This window comes from Bos grunniens, chromosome 25 (assembly GCF_055505025.1).
Source record: "Bos grunniens cultivar Pamir isolate PY7600 chromosome 25, Bosgru_T2T1.0, whole genome shotgun sequence".
NCBI classification, from domain to species: Eukaryota; Metazoa; Chordata; class Mammalia; order Artiodactyla; family Bovidae; genus Bos; species Bos grunniens.
In genome coordinates, this window is record NC_141189.1 from 21,540,160 (window position 1) to 21,559,738 (window position 19,579).

At 49.9% G+C, this 19,579-nt stretch overlaps 2 protein-coding genes across 7 annotated transcripts in view; one reads left to right on the forward strand and one right to left on the reverse strand.

Annotated features, from left to right (window-relative positions):
• Positions 1-1,513: 1,513 nt before the first annotated feature.
• On the reverse strand, positions 1,514-16,710 carry UBFD1 (ubiquitin family domain containing 1). 3 transcript variants are annotated; one of them, XM_086375322.1, is made up of 7 exons: positions 16,648-16,710; positions 16,142-16,462; positions 14,621-14,829; positions 12,004-12,069; positions 11,745-11,850; positions 7,579-7,661; positions 1,514-5,169 (listed from the first exon to the last, which is right to left on the reverse strand). In XM_086375322.1, the coding sequence occupies exons 1-7, from the start codon at positions 16,670-16,672 to the stop codon at positions 5,059-5,061; spliced, it is 921 nt and encodes a 306-aa protein (XP_086231448.1). In that variant the 5' UTR covers positions 16,673-16,710; the 3' UTR covers positions 1,514-5,058. The 3 variants fall into 3 exon arrangements, with proteins under 3 accessions (XP_086231448.1, XP_086231449.1, XP_086231450.1); XM_086375324.1 differs by having other exon boundaries at positions 4,715-6,168; XM_086375323.1 differs by lacking the exon at positions 7,579-7,661.
• Positions 16,711-16,893: 183 nt separating this feature from the next.
• The window catches only part of EARS2 (glutamyl-tRNA synthetase 2, mitochondrial), a 34,264-nt gene continuing 31,578 nt past the window's right edge, over positions 16,894-19,579 (forward strand). Inside the window, exon 1 of one of the 4 annotated variants that reach the window (XM_086375318.1) lies at positions 16,894-17,214. In XM_086375318.1, coding sequence (XP_086231444.1) covers positions 17,064-17,214 — 151 coding nt within the window. In that variant the 5' untranslated portion in view covers positions 16,894-17,063. Of the gene's footprint in view, positions 19,217-19,579 lie in introns of all 4 variants that reach the window. The other 3 variants (XM_086375317.1, XM_086375315.1, XM_086375316.1) reach the window with 3 other exon arrangements.

Below are 19,579 nucleotides of genomic sequence, written 5' to 3' on the forward strand. Positions count from 1 at the left end.
AAGAACCATTCTAGAAGATGTATTAACTAGTATTACTAATTTCACATCATCTATATATTAGGTAATATTACTGAATTGACATTCGTTTTCTTAGGTGAGGTACCCGTGTCGTGCTAAGGTGTAATAATGGCCTTACTCTTTGGAGATGCTGCTTACGTGTCCACACGAAACATGTCATGGCATCTGTAAGGCAGTCAAATGATTCAGCAAAATAAAGTATGCATGTGAAGAGAAGGCAAATGGAGTTAACGTTTTAACAACTGGTGAACCCAGGTGAAAGCACGACGTGGTCACTAGCATTTTTCAACTTTCTGTAGGTTTGAAAATGTACAAAAAAGGGAAGACAGCAAGTGATTACAATGAGAGAGGAAAGTGAGAAATAGAAACTTGAAAGTCAGGAGTTATAAAATGAGGTGAAGAGTAAGGAGGGGTCTATCAGTAGAATAAGACAGGCTAATAAGGCTTCAGAACAAAAATAGCCTCGAGAAACTGGAAAAGGCAGAGGTTAATCCCAGCTGAAAACAGCCCAGTGGTGTCGGCAGAGGCCTCCTGGGTGGGAAGCACAGCAACCTCCTACAACCAGGATGAGTTAAACAGACCGCTTCGGGCAAGAGCAGGAAAAAGTCCTCGCCTCTTGCCCTTATGACAGTGTTTTGTGGGGTCCCTGCTGTCGAGTGTTCTGAGTTACCCACAGCTGAGAAAATGCCAAGGCGTCTCCCCCCAAAATATGGTACGATATTCAGAGCGGAGTTCATCTCATTCTCCGTCTGAGGAGGCTCCATCACCCTACCCGGTTTAAGGTGCCTCCAGTAACAGTTCAGAAGTGCCCTTTATGCAGACAGAAGATTCCCCAGGGGCATCAGGCCACATACAGCATGGAGCACAGCCCCCACCCCCATATCAGTCAAAACCTTAAGAATCTAACGGTGTGGTTCAAGGATTATGAGGCAATGGGAAACTACAAAGAGCCAGGAAGGGGCAGTGAGACCAGAACCTTCAGGAACATTTACCAAGTAGGGCGAAGAGGAGAGAGGGTCCAGTGGGAGCAGTGCTGGGTCAAAACCAGTTCTGCCAACTACAGTCACTGCCCATGCCCAGATCTCTGCGTTCATCCCGCTGTTGGTAACGGACCTCCCTCATTCCTCCTGGGTCTTTGTGGCTGCGGCTGAAGCTGCATCTCCATCTGTGTTTGATCAAATGTGTCCTAGAAGAGTGAGGACTGCATGACGGCCTGCCTCCAGCCCCTGGGGGCTGGGCAGAGGAGGAAGGCCCTGACAGGGACATGGCTGACCGCCAAGCTGGGAGCTGGACTCACATGGAGCGCATCAAGTCAGATCCCTTTATCAGCTATTTTCAGCAGGAACAAATGTGGCTATACCTAAAAGCCAAACAAGGAAGATGGTAACATGGTACCCCACAACTGGACAAAAGTAACTCTGGGCCCAGTTTCAATGTTTGTCAACCCCCAGTACAGATGAGGCGCATGAAGAACTGGAAGGAAAAGGAGCCGCAATTAATTATCAAACTTTAATTGATAGACTAATCTTACAGGATAAACAATAATAAGACAGCTAGTCAAGGTTACACTTTAAAAAAAAAAATTTTCCAGCAGCGCAAATCTAATAGACTAAATACGTTCATCTCCTCCCAAACAGGCATTTGATTAAAAACAAAAACCAGAACAGAGCGTACACCACAAGGAGAACATGGTACTTACGTACATTGTCAAATAAATCAGCAGAACTCGTTAGGAAAGAAAAAGAGATTCTTAGAAATTCAGAAAGCAGTAGAACCACCCAGCCTGGCAGGTCAACTGACCAGATGTGACACACACTGGAGGGCTCCTGACCACCTGCAACTTCAGAAAGGCCACCAGGCCCCGCGAAGAAGGGAACAGGTGCCAGTCCTAACTGGAGATGACTTGATCACAAAGCCTGAAGACAAAAGGACTATCCTTCCCAAGACAACAGGCCAGGAGAGAAAGAAGCGCCCTCAGAGGACAGGGTGGAAAGCAAGCCGCCCTTGGCACACAGGGTCCTGCATCTGGCAAAGAGGGCGGGCCAAATGTGAGCGCCCGGGACCGTTCCTCCAGGCACCTGGTGAAAGGGAGAGGAAGAAGCAAGGCAGCCCCTTCCAGCTGAGATCCGGCAACTGAGTGGCGAAGGGCGTCTCCCTGGCCCTCGTCATGGAAAGCAGGAGCCTACAGAGGCCTCACCTGGCCCACCATGTCTGCGATACAGCAAAGTGCACCCTTAGCTCAGCTTGACTTTCTTTTTAAAAAGAGCTCACGCTACTTGCAAAAGGCCCATCATCGATTAAAACAATACCAAATAGTTGAATACTGAATACCAAAGAGTCGGAGCAAGTCTCGAGACCATCTCTCTCAGTTTTCTGAAAAGGCTGACTGAAACAGAGCTGAGAGCAGGGATACCTCGTCACTAGTCTGCCAAATGGCGGAGGGGAGGGAAGGAAAGGCTTGTTGTCCTGCGAAAGGGCTGCCAGCTCCACGAGAGAAGGCAGCCTCACCCCTCTGTCCACCCTCAGAGCCCCGCGAGGGGTCCTGCCCCCTCCCCAGCGAGGACTCCGCGTGGAGAGAAGCCTGAGGGAGAATGAACACTGTGATGCTACCGAAGGGGAAGGAGTGTCTGAATTTGCTAACACAGATTTAGTCAGTACATCCTGGACCATAAGAAGATGACGACGAGCCCGCTCACGGGCCAAGTGACAGACTAGTGAGCGCTGCTGGGACCCAGGCGCGGCTCCTCTGCTCGCCGGGGCTTCCTGCAAGGGCTCCACACGGATGGGGCGGCCAGAGCCCAAGATCGGGCCAGCACTGTTCGTGGGCTCTGGAAAGCAACGCTCGAACAGGTCCGTACGAAAAGATGTCATTTACAGTATTTATATAGAAGATCTCCAAGTAAGGAAAAAAGCACCATTTTTACTTCAAATAAAAAGGCTCACACAGGCTTTGGTCCTGTTTTGAGACGACACCGGCCTGAGCGAGAAGCAGTTTGGCCCTTGGGGAGCAGGGAGTGGGTATGCACGCTGTCACTGGGAGGAAGGGGCATCAGGTGGCAGGGGTGGGCGGGGGGCAGCCGCCCAAGCAGGGCGAAGGGGGAACCTGGTGGGAAGGGCCTTGGGGAGCAGCCCCACAAAACGGGGACAGGATGCCTGCTTCAAGAGCGGGCGTGTGGCACTGTCTGGACAAGCCTCTGGGACAGGCAGGCTGGCCAACAGAAAGAGCAGCATTCAAACCGCGCCACCACTCTGCGAGCATGCGAGGCCTGTCAACTGCAGAGCAAGGCTTCCACGAGCAGCAAAGACATGCTCTTTCCTCCAAGGCCTGTGGGCTGACAAGGACAGAAGAGCTACAGGTACTGCGCCTTTTGCAAGGGGTGGAAAACAGGCCATCTCCTGGATGCTACACTTCCCAGACGAACTTGTACCCCCCAGAAAAGCAAGAGGAGTTTCCTGCCTAGATCCGTAACCTGGCATGGACAACACCACGAAAAGCAAGAGTTGGTCTGGATGGGCTGGATTCTTGAACTACGGCTTAGAAGGGGAAGGGCGCGGACGATCACCATGAACTGGCTCACAAGGAATAGTCATCTTAGGCGAACACATGCTAATACGTTTCACAGAAAGAAGGCTAACAGTCTAGAATCCAGAATGTGACATTTGGGACATCTCTTGCCAAACCTTACTATGAGGGCCTGCACCAGTGAGAGGAGAATCGCAAAGACAGCAGCAGAGCAACAGCGAACAGCACAAAGGGTATCATTCACCAAGAGACCGTCCCTCGTTCCAGAGTCAACCAAACCACTGGGAGACGACAGAACTTCACGTGGACAGAGGACGGTAAGGGCTAAACCCGGAAGAGGGAGAGCTAATCACAAAAGCTGTTTATCCCATTTTCGATGTTGAAATACATCGGCCAACCCACTAGGTCAGATGACTTCTTCTTGAGAAAGGCAGCATCTCTAAACCTGGGATGAAGGACACTTGAACGTAATGCATGAGCAGAAGGACCAGATGCAGACACATCACTGAAAGAATCATTGGACTGCTGAAGGGTTTCTCAAAACTTCTAAAGAAAGGAGGAAGGATCTGGGTCTGTGGCTGTATGGCTGTATAACTGGCTTCCACCTGGCTCCTCTCAGAGGGGCCTCTGTCGGCACACCCATGCCAGGCTGGGCCTCAAAGCCCAATCAGCGAGGGCTGTAGTCAACTGTCAAAGCGGCAGTGCCATCTCCCCAGAGATCGGGGCCCAAAGGGCAAGACGGTCAGACCGGAGTCGCTGGGACACACTCCGCTGCTCAGCACACACCAGAGCCCTGTGAGCGCCCCGACCAGACCCCTGGCTCTTCCTCTCCCGCCATGCATTCACGAGCAGCAGCGTGGCGGGAGGGAGGCCAGGCAAGGAAGTGGTGATGAGGTACAAAAGGAGGAACTGACATCTTTGGGTTTTCAGAAACAAAAATTCCCATCTAGGAAGTGAGAAAATAAGAAGGGAAAGAATTCATTCTGAACCAGTGGACAGAGAAATATGGCTTACTAACCCCCACATTTTGCATACAATTTTATATGAAAAAGGAAAAAAAAAACCCACCCCCAACTCATCACAATGCAGTCCAAATGTTTGCAACCAAAGAGTTATGAAAATATTTCAGGTGAAATCACTTAAAAACAAACAACAACCAAAAAATCAGAAAGCTTTTGATCATTCCTTTCTAAACACAATTGGTAGATCTACTCTCAAACACACTTAAGAGTATTCCACACAACATGTTCAGAATTCAGATTTATTGATTTCCACCGTATTGACTTTTAAAAATGGTATGAAGCTGACTGCAAGAAAGGGAACCGGTGATTTTAAGTTAAAATTAAGCTAATGGTGAAAGTACATCACCTCTGGCTTCAGTCACCACATCACCTCAGATTGGATATAGATATTTTTGAACAAAGTTCCAGAACTCTGAAATCCAGGGATGCTGCAGGCCTCTCCCAGCAATGTCCTTCACTTTGGGTCAGTCTCCTGGGCCAGAGGTGAAAGTGCTTTCAAAAATACTGCCATTTCCCCAGCACAGTGTCTTTGATTGCATCCACATATTGAGTTGGAACCCAGTACACCCAGTAGTAAGAGGCTTCCGTGGGGCCCAACTGAAACGCCTGGAAGGGAAAAAGGAAAACCAAGCGGTACTTCAGAGGTCAGGAGACTGAGCAGGCAGCACAACAAACGGGGGGGGGGGGGGGGCTGAGAAGTGATTCATTAAAATGGGAAGGGGAAAAAAAAACAAAAACAACTGTGCACATGGGGAGCATTCTCCTATCAAAAATAAAGGAATAAGTAAAACATAAAAAGGTGTGGGAGCGTTAGGCATAGCCGATCCTAAAGCGGTGGTTCCCAAACTCACGTGTGCAGCAGGGCCAGCTGGGGGCTTGTTAGATCAGACTGGGGGCTCCAGCCCTGAGACTTCCTGATTCCAGAGAGTTGGGGTGGGGCCTGAGGATCTGCATGTCTAACAAGTTCCCAGGTGAGCTAACACTGCCGACCCAGACACCAGTTTGAGAACCACTGCCCTAGGCAAACGGCCACACATGCACGAGGAGACAGGAGTGTTGAAAGCAGCACTGTCAGAAATGATAAAAACCTGGAAACCACCTACATATCCATCGGTAAGGGAACGCAAAATTAAAAATAACCTACTCATATGAACACTGGATTTACTTTTACAAGGTATGAACTGGATCTAGAGTGAATACAGACAGATCATAATGTCGAGCCAAAAAAAAGCAAGTTGCAGAACGATACATACCATGATACCATTTATGAAAACTGAAAAAACACAAAACAATACTGTATCTTGGTCATGGATACACGTGAAAATAAACGCATAGAGATGGGAAGGATCCACGTGATAAATCATGACAAGGGCAAAGGGGGAGGGGAAGACAATGGGGACATATTCACTGTTGGTGGGTTTTCTTTTATTTAAAGCAAGACTGAAAACAAGTTGCAAGATATTTACAACAGTCATTTCTTGGTTGATGGATATATGGGTTTGTTATAGTACTCTTGGTTCTTTTCAGTCCTCTAACATTTCTGTAAAAATGAAAAAGCACAGCCACCCTTTTCTAAGGTGAACTGTGAATCTAGTGAAATGGCACCTGCAAAGAGGGAACAGATATCTTCATTAAGACAAAGGCCAAGGCACTCGATGGTGCTTAGAAAAGAAAGGGGGCAATTAGAACCTCCCTCTGCCAGCAACAGCTCCAGAGAGAAATCGGCATTTAAACTAAATGCAAAAGCATTAGCCATCCACACCACCTCCTTACAATATGTCCAAAATGGTCCATGCTACTTGTTGGAAATTCCTCTCCCCAGACTGAAAACTGTGGCTGTGAACCTTATGGGGTCAAACTGGTGGGACAAATCTTTCAAAACGGAGTGAAGGGAGGGGCCCAGATGACAATATTAAAGTCCAACTTTTAAAACAGAAAAAATAACTGAGCAAAAAAATAACAAATCACCTGCAAGCCCTACACAGAGACTAGAGGGCCTGGGAGGAGCCTGAGCCATCACCACCTCTACCAGGAAGAGGACCGGTGAGCTGGGCACTCAGAGCTGCACTGCCAACCTCGGCCTGGGGCAACCCTGCACTGCCAGACCCCCAGAGGGCTACACAGGGGACACGGCTGGCTGGCTTCCCAGAGCCAGGGGCCCTGCCATCTGCCGAGAGAAGGGTCACGGCTGGGTACGCCCTCTTCCCGGACTTCCCAATGCCTCCCTCTACCGCAAACTCTGTACGCCAGCTGCGAGCGGCAGCTCCTCCCTGGGACGGGGTGACGTGGCTACCGCAAGGTCGCCTCCTCAGACTGAGCAGGGCAGGTGGCCCCACTCGCTCCCTACTGCTGCTCAGGTCCTGTCCCTGCCACAGCGACTTTGGAAAGAGGCGGCTCAACTTCACTTTTAAAGCGGCCCCTTCAACAGTGCTGGGAGAGCGGAAGGGCTCTGCCTCACTGCTCAGGGCTGCTCGTCCCTGCTCTGCTCTGCAGACCCGGAGAACGTCTCCAGAGGCTCTGTCTGCGGAAGAGCAGCCGCTCCCCTGAGCGCAACTCCAGGCAGAACCAGGTCAAGGCCCCACCCTCCCCACAGGATCCTTGGCCACTCGAGGGCAGCCCCCCAGGGTAAGCACCTCGCAGCAGAAGGGGGCAGCCTGGTGCCCTGACACCTGGCGCCAAGGCTAGTGGGAAGCTCTGTTTCATACACGAGACAAAACTTAAAATGAAGACCCACAAGCCATTAACCTCCTCTTTGCATTTATTTTCCTGGTCTAAAAACAAAATATTATAGATATGAGAGACTTGCAAGAGATAAAAATGTATCCCCTTTAAACTGCGTGAAGGTGGTGGGTGGGGGGGGGCGGTCAGCTGCAAAATCAACAGAACTAGGAGCAGGTCATGGATTAAGTTCTAAGAATGGGAAGACAAAAGGAGGGTCTTAGACTGTTGTCTTCTCCACACTGAGCTCTCCCCTCCCTGCTGGAGGCGGTGCGGGCGAGGCCGCCGGCCACTTACCATCATGTGATAGTCCTCGTGCCCTTCGATGGGCTCGCTGACCACGTTTTTAATGGAACCCATGGGCAGTTTCTCAGTCCGCTCTAAGTTGAGAGGGATCACAGAAATCATTAAAGGCCCCCCCCCACCCCTCCTCAGGCTGGTGGCTGGGGATCCACCCCCACCCTCACCTTCTGGCCAGTGCACCTCAAGCCCTGTTTGGGAGGTGGGGACTTCCTAGGAGCAAATGGGGTACAGATTTGGCAGGTGTGTATTAAAGGTTTCCGAGAGCACAGATAGAGCTATCCTGGTGTTTCTCTCTGCAGCCTGACGACTGACAAATACCCAGGAAGCTCCTCTGCACCCCTGTCGCCAAGCCCAGCCCCAGCTGAGGTCTTTGGTGCCTGGGATAGTCAAGGGACCAGGAGGAGGCAGCTGTACCCCCCTGCTACTTGTACAGGAAGGGGGCTGGCTGCTTGGGGTTTTAAGACCAGTTTCTATCCCTTGATCCTGCCCACTCCCCCTCCCAGCCCCCTCCCTCCCAGTCTTCCACCCAGATCCACCTCACCCCCACTCCCAGCCCCTCTCCCTCCCCCTCCCCAGTCTCCCACTCTGATCCTGCCCACTCTTCCTCCCAGCCCCTTCCCTCCCCAGTCTCCTACCCCTCCAAACACACAAACTTGAACAAGCTCTCTGAGAACATCCATGACCTCTTCTGGTTAACCCTCGGGATGTACTTATCACATCGGGTCAGAAGCCCTTCTGCAGCAAGTCTAAGGATGGCAGTTAAGAAAGAGGCGGCCGCGAGGCATGCCTGGAGTGAGATGAGACTGGAGACAAGCAGCATCAAAGAGGGCGGTGGCGCCTGTGCGGCAAAACCACCGCCCGGAAGCAGCAGACACCTCGGGACAGGGAGCTCTCAGCAAAAGGTGAAACCGTGCTGGAAAAAGCTCACTACGGGCTTTGCACAAAGCAAAAATCTAAAAAAGAGATAAGCTGACAAAACCCCAGGAACTTAGAGCCCTGGACTGTCATCTAGCTAGTGGCTTGAGACACATAACTTCTATCCTATGGGTCTCTGAAAAAGGCGGGTAGGGAGATGGGGCCTGAAGATGCTCATTCAGATTTTGATTTTCTGAGTGGCTCTAACACAGTCACCCACAAGCAGGATCTGACCAGCACTGGTCTTTTAAGATGGAAACTGTTTTAAACATCAGCCATTTTGAACCGTCCAGAGATTTCACACAAAAACATGGACTTCGGGCTTCTCTTGAAAACACGGAAGATTCAACAATCCTGGGCCCACATTCCTAAGTGACAGCAATCAGCTAGATTAGAGACCTGAGTGCCCTACACACAGGGCACATGCTCCCCCTGGCAGCTTCACGAGGTCACAGGTCCCATCTCCTGCCTGGAGCTCATTCTTCTCGCTCTGCTGGGCCTGAGGCTGTCGGTACTGCCTCCCACACACTCTAGCAAGGACAGTTTAAGCCACAAGCAGGGGCCACTGCATGCCACTCCATAAAGCACCCCGTTGAGAAAGACGTCAATGAGCTGCTGGGACGGTCACTTCAGCAGAAAGATGAAGCCAGTGGCTGGAAGCCAACTCCCAGAACAAGCTGTCCTCCTAGGACAGTGCTTAGGACACTCTGGGGGCAGGACTCCTGGGCCCACGGTGGGAAGAAAGCCTGAGGGACACGGACACCACCACCTGGGTGGGAATGGAAATCCTGGCCCTGGTCACCCTTTGAAGACGTGCATGTTCACAGCCAGGCTCTTTAATGAGGCTGGTGAGCCACGAGACTCTCAACAGCTCTGAACCGTGATCCACCAAGATTCCTCCAGAGCTCTGCCTTCAGGCCACAACAGAAAGGTGGTAGCTTCTATGAGCTGAAACAAAACCTCTAACATACGGAAGGGAGGCTGTCGTCAGCCCAGCAGTTATGCCACTGTACCCTATAGAACTTCACCACCTGGAAACACTCCCTAGGAACCAACGAAGGCTCACACACTCAGTCCTCATCCGGTTCCCCTACCTGCACCCACCCTCCCGGCCAGCAGCCTTGATCCCGGCCTCCCAGTAGGCTGCAGGAGTGCAAGTGCAGGCCAAGGAAGAGGCAGGGTTCCAGCAAGCCTGCCGACGATGGAGAACTAAGCCAACTCCCCTGCAAGGTCATGAGGAAGTGAGGATCTGACAGAGGTGGGGCAGCTCATGACTGAAGAAAACTGATGATGTGCCAGGCTCTGTGGGAAGAGAATGACCTACTACAGAGTTCAAAAGCACCCTGGGAAGACTGGGAAAGCCCTTAAGTTTTATGCACAACTTGCCTTGCCCATGCAGTGAGAGTCAAAAGTGAAAAAGAAGACTGGGGCAGGGAATCACAAAACTGTTAGAAAACTCAAGTGTCTTGGCGGTTTAGGTCTTCGTTCATTTTAAGAAACAAGACTGGGTTAAAAATGAGAAACCTACTTTCACATTTTAAGATGATTGTAATCTCATTCCCCATCACTCCTGCTCCAATTATTTTCCCTAAAACTTTGGTCCCATTTTGGGATTCCCTGGTGACTCAGACGGTAAAGAATCTGCCTACAATGTGGGATACCAGGGTTCAATCCCTGGGTCTGGAAGATCCCCTGGAGAACGGAATGGTAACCCACTCCAGTATTCTTATCTGGGGAATTCCGTGGATAGAGAAGCCTGTTGGGCCACAGTCTATGGGGTGGAAAGAGTCGGACACAACTGAGCAATTAACACCCCCTTGGTCCCATTTTAAGCGGAATCATACTAAATGGCCTGTCCCTGAAACCAGTTAGCCTTACACAATGCACACCACTATACTTCTCTTTACATCTACCTCGAGCTCTGAATACCTGCAGTGCTGGCCAGAACCAGGGGAACTGGGCACGTTCGGTTCCCTCCAGGAGTCTGATGGGGGACAGATAAGTCTGAGAGTAATGAGTGCTCCAGGGATAAAGCAGGGTGCTCTGTGGACAGAAGCGGCAGCAGCTCATTTGCAGGGTGGGGAGATACCAGGGAAGGCTTCCTTAGAAGAGCATGTTAGGACCTTGGAAGATTTTTGTTAATAACAGGAAGAGGAAGTAGGCATCCTGGGCAAAGGCACAGCATGACCGAAACATGACCTGTGCAAAGCATGGTGGGAAGCTCATGGAGTGATGCAGCTCAAGTATGCAGGGCACAACAGGGCAAGTGGGGCAGGAACCTGGATCAAAAATCTAAAAGTGAACCCCACGGTTGAGAATACTGGATACTAGGTTGAGGCATCGGAACTTAGCCTTAAAGAGCCGGTTTTTGAACACAGGAACCACTGAGGAAAAAGCAGTGTGGAAGACGGGCAGGACAGAAGAGATTGCAGAGGGGGTTGGCATAGAGGTTAATGTGCTTTAACAAAATTCACAGATGCTAGGAATCAACAGACACAACAGAGGGGAAAAGAAAGAGACGCAGATAATTCCAGAATATAACTGACAAGACTTTGAACCATCTGGGGGAAATGAGAGGGACATCAGTCAGAGACACTTCCCAGCAAACAGCATGCCTGACTCCCAGACACAGGCAGGGAAGGTGGGGGGCAGCAGGGGGCAACCAGGCAAGGAGGGAAGGCAGGTCCTGAGCCCAGGCAGCCTCGGACCTACAGGGGCCAGGCAGGTGACACACGTGAACAAAGCTGGCCACAGTAAAAGACGAATGGGACAGTGAGGACCACAGTGTGGTCCACCTGCAACGGCTACTGGGCTCCACTGATCTCTGTCTGCCGCGTGAAAACGTAGGTCCAGAATGGCTAGATCTTTTGCTTCTTTTCAAGAGAAGCCAAAACAAAAAACGAACAAACAAAAAACTCTGATCCAGTGACATCTCTTGATTTTCACAGACTGTGTGTAAACTCAGAAAACCCTTGTCCACAGACAGGACCTGGCCCTCACGCCACATGTTTGGAACCTCTGGTTCTGGCTGCAACTGAAGAGCCAATGTTTGATGGATTGGCCCTGAGATCAGATGGAAAAGAATGAGGGAAGAGGGCCCAAATAGAGGCAAGCATCAAAAAGCAAAATCTAAAGCACGCAAAGCACAGTGGAGAGAGAGATTCCAGACTGAGGAGCAGAGGTGAACCCGAGCCCTGCTGGGTGCCAGAGGCAGCGAGCCAGGAAGAGGCGAGGGCAGCCCGTACCTTTAGTGCCGATCCACAGCTGGTCTTGTTCTAGCTTAAAGGTAAGCCTCACTTTTCCTCCAGACTTGTTGTACATGCCAGATAACGGTACAGCTGGCAGGCGCTCCTGGGGGCACAAGAGCATGGTAAAAGAGAGAGGAACCAGTAACAAGGCGAGGCAGGAGAAGACAGGAGTCGAGAACACGACTGCAGGAACCTCAAGAAGGCAGAGGTGGAGGCTGGTTCCTTTTGAGAATGCTCACAAAGGAGTTTGGCTTACCTGAGCACCCTTAACAGATGGCATCACGTCTTCAGGTTTCCCTTTATCCAACACTTTCCTGTGTTGCTACAAGTCAGAAAAAAATAATTATATGAAACAGCTGACTGCATTTCTATCTTTTACTACCTCTTTAAAAAACAGGATGAAGCAAGCCTTAATATTTTGGTTCAAAAGTTTGTCCTGACTACAGATTATGGGTCCCTGACACTACAGGGCAGTGGTGTCCAGCAAAAATTTCTGTGATGGGAATATTCTGTATCTGTGCTGTCCAAAACAGTAGCTGAGAGCCACTTGTGGTTGTCAAGCACTTGAAATGTGGCTAGCGTGAGTAAGAACTGAATTCTTAATATTACTGAATTTTAATCAGCCACATGTGGCTACCATAGGAGACATCAAAGCTTTAGAGCAATCAGGATTTCCAGGTTGCTAATTCACATAAACTCGACTTCCTTCTCTCCCTCCCCTGAAATCACCACTGAAAAGACTACACAGCTGGCTTAAAGAGAGCCACAAAGGGTGCTTGCTCTCCTGGCAGGTACAAAATGGGGACAGCCCTTTCCGTCAACCCAAACTCCCACAGAAACCTGAAGGGTGTGACAGTCAGCTTAGCTCCCTAGAAGGGACATTTCTTCAACAAATGGAGATTCAGCCCACTGCAGAAATCTTCCCCACTACCCCACCCTCAACCGAGCTAACCAGAAAGCTCAAGAGCCACTTTTCCAAAGAGAAACGTTAACTACTCTATAGCCTGACAGTAAACCGAATTCCACTCCCTCCTCAGGAGTTTGAAGAGGCTCATAAAGGGTTCTAATTAGGCACACAGCCCCCGAAAACTGCTCTGGTCTGGTCCAAATGCCGGAGTCTTGTTTCCTCTCCATCTGTGGCTTTAGAGGTACAGTCGCTATCTGATCAAGCTAGAATTGTGGGTAATGGGTGGGCAGAGAGTAAACATTTCATTGAATTTAAGTACCAGGTGGCCACAAGCCAGTTCAAACCCTCACTGGCATGGCGGAAACCCTCTGGTTAGGAATGACTTTCAAAGTGCCAGACTACGAGCAAAAGGTCACTCTACGTATCAGCCCCAGATTCTTGAATAAGCTGATGAAAAACTAGGAGAATGGGTCCCTCTCATTAGGCCACCTTAGGCCTCATAACTGGCATCAATGGAACAAAGCTGTGTGGATTAGAAGTTTAATTTGACTCATACATCCCATGTAACTTTTGAAGAATTTTCCCTTCACTGTGGAGAACAGTTCTAAGCTTGTTAAGCTACCATTAGTAACTCAAAACCTATATTTAAGAAGCATGTTATGCTCCAAAGGCGTGACCAGGGGAAAGACTCATGTTTGACATGTTCCTATTTGACAATTTCATATGTCGTGGCAAAGGAAGATAGGAAAATGGAAATGAACTCAACTGGTTCATATCACCCCATATGTGGAGGGGAAAATGTCCAAATAAACACCTTTTAGATGTGAACAGAGGTTTACAATCCCTTATCTGAAATCCTATGGACAAATGTTTTGTATAAACATAATACAGTTTTAAAATACATTATTTGATATTCTTTGTGGGGGTCTTGGGAAACACCTGTCACCAAACATGTTAACATTTCTAGGGTAAAACGTGACTATCAATGCTAATTCTGGTCGGGTGTTGCTGCCTAATCTGTAAGAACACTTTTGGTTTTCAGACTTGGGGTTCTGGTAGCACATAGAGGGATTATAAACCTGTAACACAAAATACTGTGTCACACTGTTGGCCATGTGCCTTGATGCCTAAGGTCACTGAAATTAATGTTGGTCAAGGTCGGTCTACTCTCTGCAGGGTACAGGTTGAGTTGAGAATATCTATTACCCTGGACCACACTAAGAGTGGCCGGGAGGCTCTGTAACTACGAGCGGGGTTTGCTGGGTGATAAGATTGCAAGTGACCATTCTTTCAACCAGTTCCCTCCACAGTGAAACACTCTTACTTTTCCTAGTTGCCAAAAAGAATCTGAATCACTACAGTGAGCACAAAACAAGGCTGGATCTCTTCCATCTGAAACAAGCAACAGAGCACGTGAAAAATCAGACCCCCATTTCATGACCAGGAAGGAGGGAAGAAAAAAAATAAAAATCAGTGTAGTTATCTTCCAAGTCAGCTTCATTTGGCTTCCTGAAACAGCCAGTTTCAGAGAGACTGCTGAAAGCTACTGATTTCCCTACCTAGGAGAAAAAGGCTTGTTGACCTGGGGGAAGCCATAAGCCAAAAAAACAAATGTAATCACTGGTGTGAATGCAGGATCAATTCTAATAGTGGCACTTTTCTCTGATGCTAAATAGGAGAGAAACCTGCATCTGTTTCAATACCTGGTCTGAAGCCTGCCTTTACAAAGGCCTCATCCTAAAGTAGATAGACTTGAGACACACTGACCCGCCAGACGAGACAAAGATGCAAATCTCAGGTAGTTGTCACCTCCACTCAACAGCCAGCCGCACCCAACTGCTGCCATAAATTTCCATCATGGGCCCTGTCCGAAAAGGAGCTTATTCTAGAAAGGAGACAACCAGCCTAGGCTCGAGAAGACAAAGCCTCACTCTTCCTAGGACCAAGAATCACACAACAGACTCACTTTCTGCCTGCAGAGGGGCTCCTTCTTGTTCTCTTCGGCCTTTGCGTCCTGCTGGGCAGCATCTTTGGGTGTGTTTACTGCTAAAACATCATTTATCGTGGAGCCAACCACCATGATCTTGGCCCCGCTGGTCACTTTTATTTCTCTCAATGTCTTATCCTCAGGGACAAGTCCCTTATACATGACTTTCTGCATGGCAGGCGGGAGACCTTGGGAAAAGGCAGAGGACAGTGAAAAAAGGAAATGAAAAATATTCTTTGTACAACAGACCTGTAAGTGAATACTGCTTTATTGCTAATCACTGTTGTGCTCTTAGGCAATTTACAACCTCTCCGAGCCTCCAGAACGTCATAACAGTGATGACAATAGTTCCTTCTGTATACATTTGCTTTAAGGACTAAGAGATGGGACAAATATAGAGCATTTAGTGCAGCACAAGGTATTAAGTAACCAATCAATGTGGTGCTCAGTCGTGTCCAACTCTTTGCAACCCCATGGACTGTAGTCCACCAGGCTCCTCTGTCCTTGGAATTTGTCAGGCAAGAACCCACTGGAGTGGGTTGCCATTTCCTCCTCCAGGGGATCTTCCCAGCCCAGGGATTGAACCTACATCTCTTATGTCTCCTGCACTGGCAGGTGGATTCTTTACCACTATCGTAATATCAGGGCTTCCCTGGTGGCTCTGTCGGTAAAGAGTTTGCCTGCAATGCAGGAGACCTGGGTTCAATCCCTGGGTTGGAAAGATCCCGTGGAGGAGGGCATGGCAACCCACTCCAGTATTCTTGCCTGGGAAATCCCATGGACAGAGGAGCCTGGCAGGATACAGCCCACAGGGTACCAGAGAGTTGGATACAAGTGAGCGACTAAACCTACCCACCTATTGCCATATCAGGTATTATTCCTTCCAAGTAGTTCCTCAACCACCCTGTGACTCAAATAGTAAGTGAATGTCCACAAATATCACAGATATAGAAATCAATAAGGTTTCTGTTTTTATGGAGATTACAGGCTACCCAGAGAAAGTTTAAAAAGGAAATCATTTCAGATGGCAAAGTGCTGTAAATAAGATAAATCTACGTAATAGGAGCTTCTGTGAAGGGGCCAGCATGATAGCCACCAGCAGTGGTTCCCAAACTTCCCTTATTAGAATTACCTGAAACATTCGCTAAAAATAATTCCTGGCCACATTCCAGCCCCACTGAATCAAACTCTCCAGGGGGAAGGGCCTAGAAGCTGTAAACTTAACAAACGCCTTAGGTGATTTTATTGGAGATGTTAGAAACAGGAGTTAGAAACTTCGGCCTAAGAGTCAGCGCTGGGCCTGAAACCCAGCTCAGCCGATTGGCTCTGACTTTGGTTCTCATTTTCCCCATCTGAATAACGGGTACATTACTACTTACTTCGGCAGGCTGTTGGTAGCATTGAGAAAACTGATGAAAGAACACTGGCAACGCGATACCTAGCACAGCGTATACAGAAGGCAGGTGCGGTGGGGAAGGCTGTCAGCGCCACGGGGATTACCTGTAATAGAGTGAATCTTCTGTTTCAGCTCGGAGCCCGTGCTGTCCAGGGGAAACTTGACGTCGTGCTTAGTCTTGTTCCAGATGATCTTCAGGTCCACCAGCTCCCTGCCCGCGCCGCCGCCCGCGTCCTCGCCGTTGCTGACCGAGGCCTGGGCCGCGGAGTCCCCAGGGGGCTGGGCCGGGGCCGGCTGCAGGCTGCCTCGCGCTGCGCAGGAGTCCTCGGCCGCCGCCCCCGCCGCGGCTTCGGCCTCCACGCAGTTGAGGGACCGCGCGGGCGCCTCGGTCTCGGCCTCCGTGTCCATGCCAGGCTCCTCCATGCCTGCAAGGGGGTTAGGGGGTGGACGCTCGCCGCGGGCTGGGCCTGGAACCAGACTCTGCGCGGGGGCCGCCGGACCAATGCGCCCGAGCCAGGTTACTGCTCCCCCCAACGCCGGGCCACGTCCCCTAGGAGCGCCCGCTTCATCCCTGCCCGACCCGGGCGCCCGCCACCCCCTCCACACTCACCATCCGGGGCTCCGGCCGCCGCCATGATGATTGTGTACAACACCCACCGCTCCCGCAGAGGCCGCCGGGAAAAGGCGAGCTGGCTGAGATTGGCCCCCGCAGCAGCCCCTAATCTTGCACAGCCTGGCCGGAAACAGGTGGAGGTTTCTATGGAGACCCGCCTCCTCCGCTTCCCCGGCCCGGCCCCTGCCACGCTTTAGCTTTCGAGAACCGAAGGGGGCGGGCCCGGGAAATCGCCCGCTTGCTAGGCTCTGCCCCCTTGAGGCCGAGTGGGGCCGCAGTCTTGGGAGGGGGGCGTGGGCTTGCAGGCTAGGAGGCTGGCGCCTTTAAGGGGCGGGGTTGCGCCTTCTGTGGCGGAAGCGGATTGGCTGGGAGCAGTCCCCGGAAGTGATGCACGGAGAAGCCCACGTGTGCCTATGCCACCCCACATGGCGGTGCTCCTGAAGAAGTTGCTGCAACCCGGGAGGTCCCCGGCTGCCTTGGGCCGCCTGATGGGGCGGCGCGAAGCCAGCCTGGGCACTGATCCCGGGGCTGCGGTGCGAGTGCGGTTCGCCCCCAGCCCCACAGGTAACCTTGGCGGACGTGACGCTGCAGGCCGAGGCCCACCGTCTCTTGCCCGCCCCCCGAACATTCCGAAAGAATCCCTTCCGGTGGGGTCAGACTGGCGGGGCAGTGAGACCTCATTATGCGGAGTTAGAAATATGTTTACGAGCGAAAATAATTCGCGTTGCCAGGAGTTTCGTGCTTATCGTACTGTACCATTTCTTTGGGTTCCTTTTTTCTTGTGTATTCAACAAATGTTTATTGAGTACAGCCTGTTCTAGGCACTGAGATGCAACGGCCTTGGAGAAAGTAGGGCCCCTACTCCCAGGAAGCCTACACTGGTAGTGACTGCTGCTGCTGCTAAGTCGCTTCAGTCGTGTTCGACTCTGTGCGACCCCAGAGACGGCAGCCCACCAGGCTGCCCCGTCCCCGGGATTCTCCAGGCAAGAACACTGGAGTGGGTTGCCATTTCCTTCTCCAATGCATGAAAGTGAAAAGTGAAAGTGAAGTCGCTAAGTCATGTCCGGCTCCTAGCGACCCCATGGACTACAGCCTACTTAGGCTCCTCTGTCCATGGGATTTTCCAGGCAAGAGTACTGGAGTGGGTTGCCATTGCCTTCTCCAAGGTAGTGACTGCTACAAACATGTAAAAAAAATAGCTGTAGTTTTAAACAGTCATATGTGTCATGCACGAGGTGAAGCAATGTAGGGGACAAGGGGTTAGGTAGGATGCTGAGGAATGCGTTGCTGAGGAGGTGCCATGAGAGTTGAGAACCAAGTAACAAGGAGCTAGATACCTGAAGCCCATAGAAGGAACTTTCTGGGCAGAGGAAATTGGAGGTACAACGGTCCTGTGGTTAGTGTTGGAGCTTAGCAAGCCAGAGTGGGGCAGGGACCCATTGTGTACTCTAGTGGCCTCGCCAGTAGTTCCTCAAGTTCTTTTCCATCTGAGGCAACCTCCTACCCTCTTCACAAAAAGCACACCTCTCGTTCTAAACTCCTGGGTCCCAAAGCTACCATTGTAAAAGATCCCAGCTGCACAGGAGGACAAGGATATTTCTTGCCAGGCACTATAGTGTAGAGCCTGCTCCTCAAACCACCCCTGGGTTTGACTGGCTTCTGATTTCCAATGAATTACAGATTAATACTTTTATAAAATCCATATGAAGAAATTACTAGAAAATTGAAACTCTGGAAAGCATACAAAATATGAGACTTTCTATTGAATTCAACAGATGTAAAATTATTCAGTCAAAATGCTCTCAGTTTCTAAGCGTTTACTTGCTATTTCTGTAACTGCTCAGTTGTGAACTGCCAACAGTTTTCAGACAAGCTCTGGTTTGGGTGCAAAGGCCTAGGATTGTCTGGGTGCAGATTTCTGGCTTTGCCACTTGAGCAAAGCATTGAACCTCTGAATTTTAACACCTGCCAAATAGAGCTGATAATAGTACCTGCCTCATCATTTGAGGTAATCCAGCTGAGGCACTGGAAAGGTGTGTTACCTCATGGAAAGCACTTAACAAGCAGAAGCCTCCTTTATGATGATCTTAAGTCTTGTTTCCTTGATGATTTGCTGGAAAAGCCCATATTGGCAAGGCGATTGACTACAGACAGAAGAATATAGATCATTGTAATAGCTAAAATTAATGGTATGGTCTGATCAGCATTTATGCCTCACAGCAATCTTGCAAGGAAGGTTTCTATTTTTTGTTGTCAATCTCTCTCAACAAATTAGGAAATTGAAGCTCACAAAAATCAAGTAGAATGTCCAAGGGGAGCAGAATTTGAATCAAGATCTGTAAGACGTCTTGGTTTCAACTACTCGACCCCTGTCTTCTATCTTGGGGAACTCTGGTTTTGTGGTGTCCTTGCAATAACTAGCTGAAGGTCACCTATATAATCAGTGTTGAGCTAGAGTCTGCCTGATCCCAGAGGAGCGTTCCTGTCTCGTGCAGGTGCTAGTACCTGAAGATGCAAATGAGCTCATTGTGAAGACAGGGCCACGACCTGGTCCACAGAAGGCAGGGTAAGGGGGGAAATGACAGCCCTGGGAAAACTGTTTACTCTAACTATTCAGTCAGAAACGATGAAAAAAGTAAAGTCTTTTAAGAGTTTAAACTTGGGTGGAGAAATACAGTGGAATTGAATATTATTTTCATTAGTATCTAAAGGCAGCACTTAGAGCATCAAGTAGTCAAAATTCAAAATGTGTGATGTGGTTCGTCTGTACAGTGCACAGAGGGTATGTGCAAAATGTAATAATTATACAGTATTTTCAATTAGCAAAGTTTTTTTGCCCAGGGACCTCATTGAGTTTGCATCAATGAAATGCACGTGTGAAGTAGCTTCAGTGACTAGCCATCTGTTTCCCCTTTGGGTGAAACTTGGT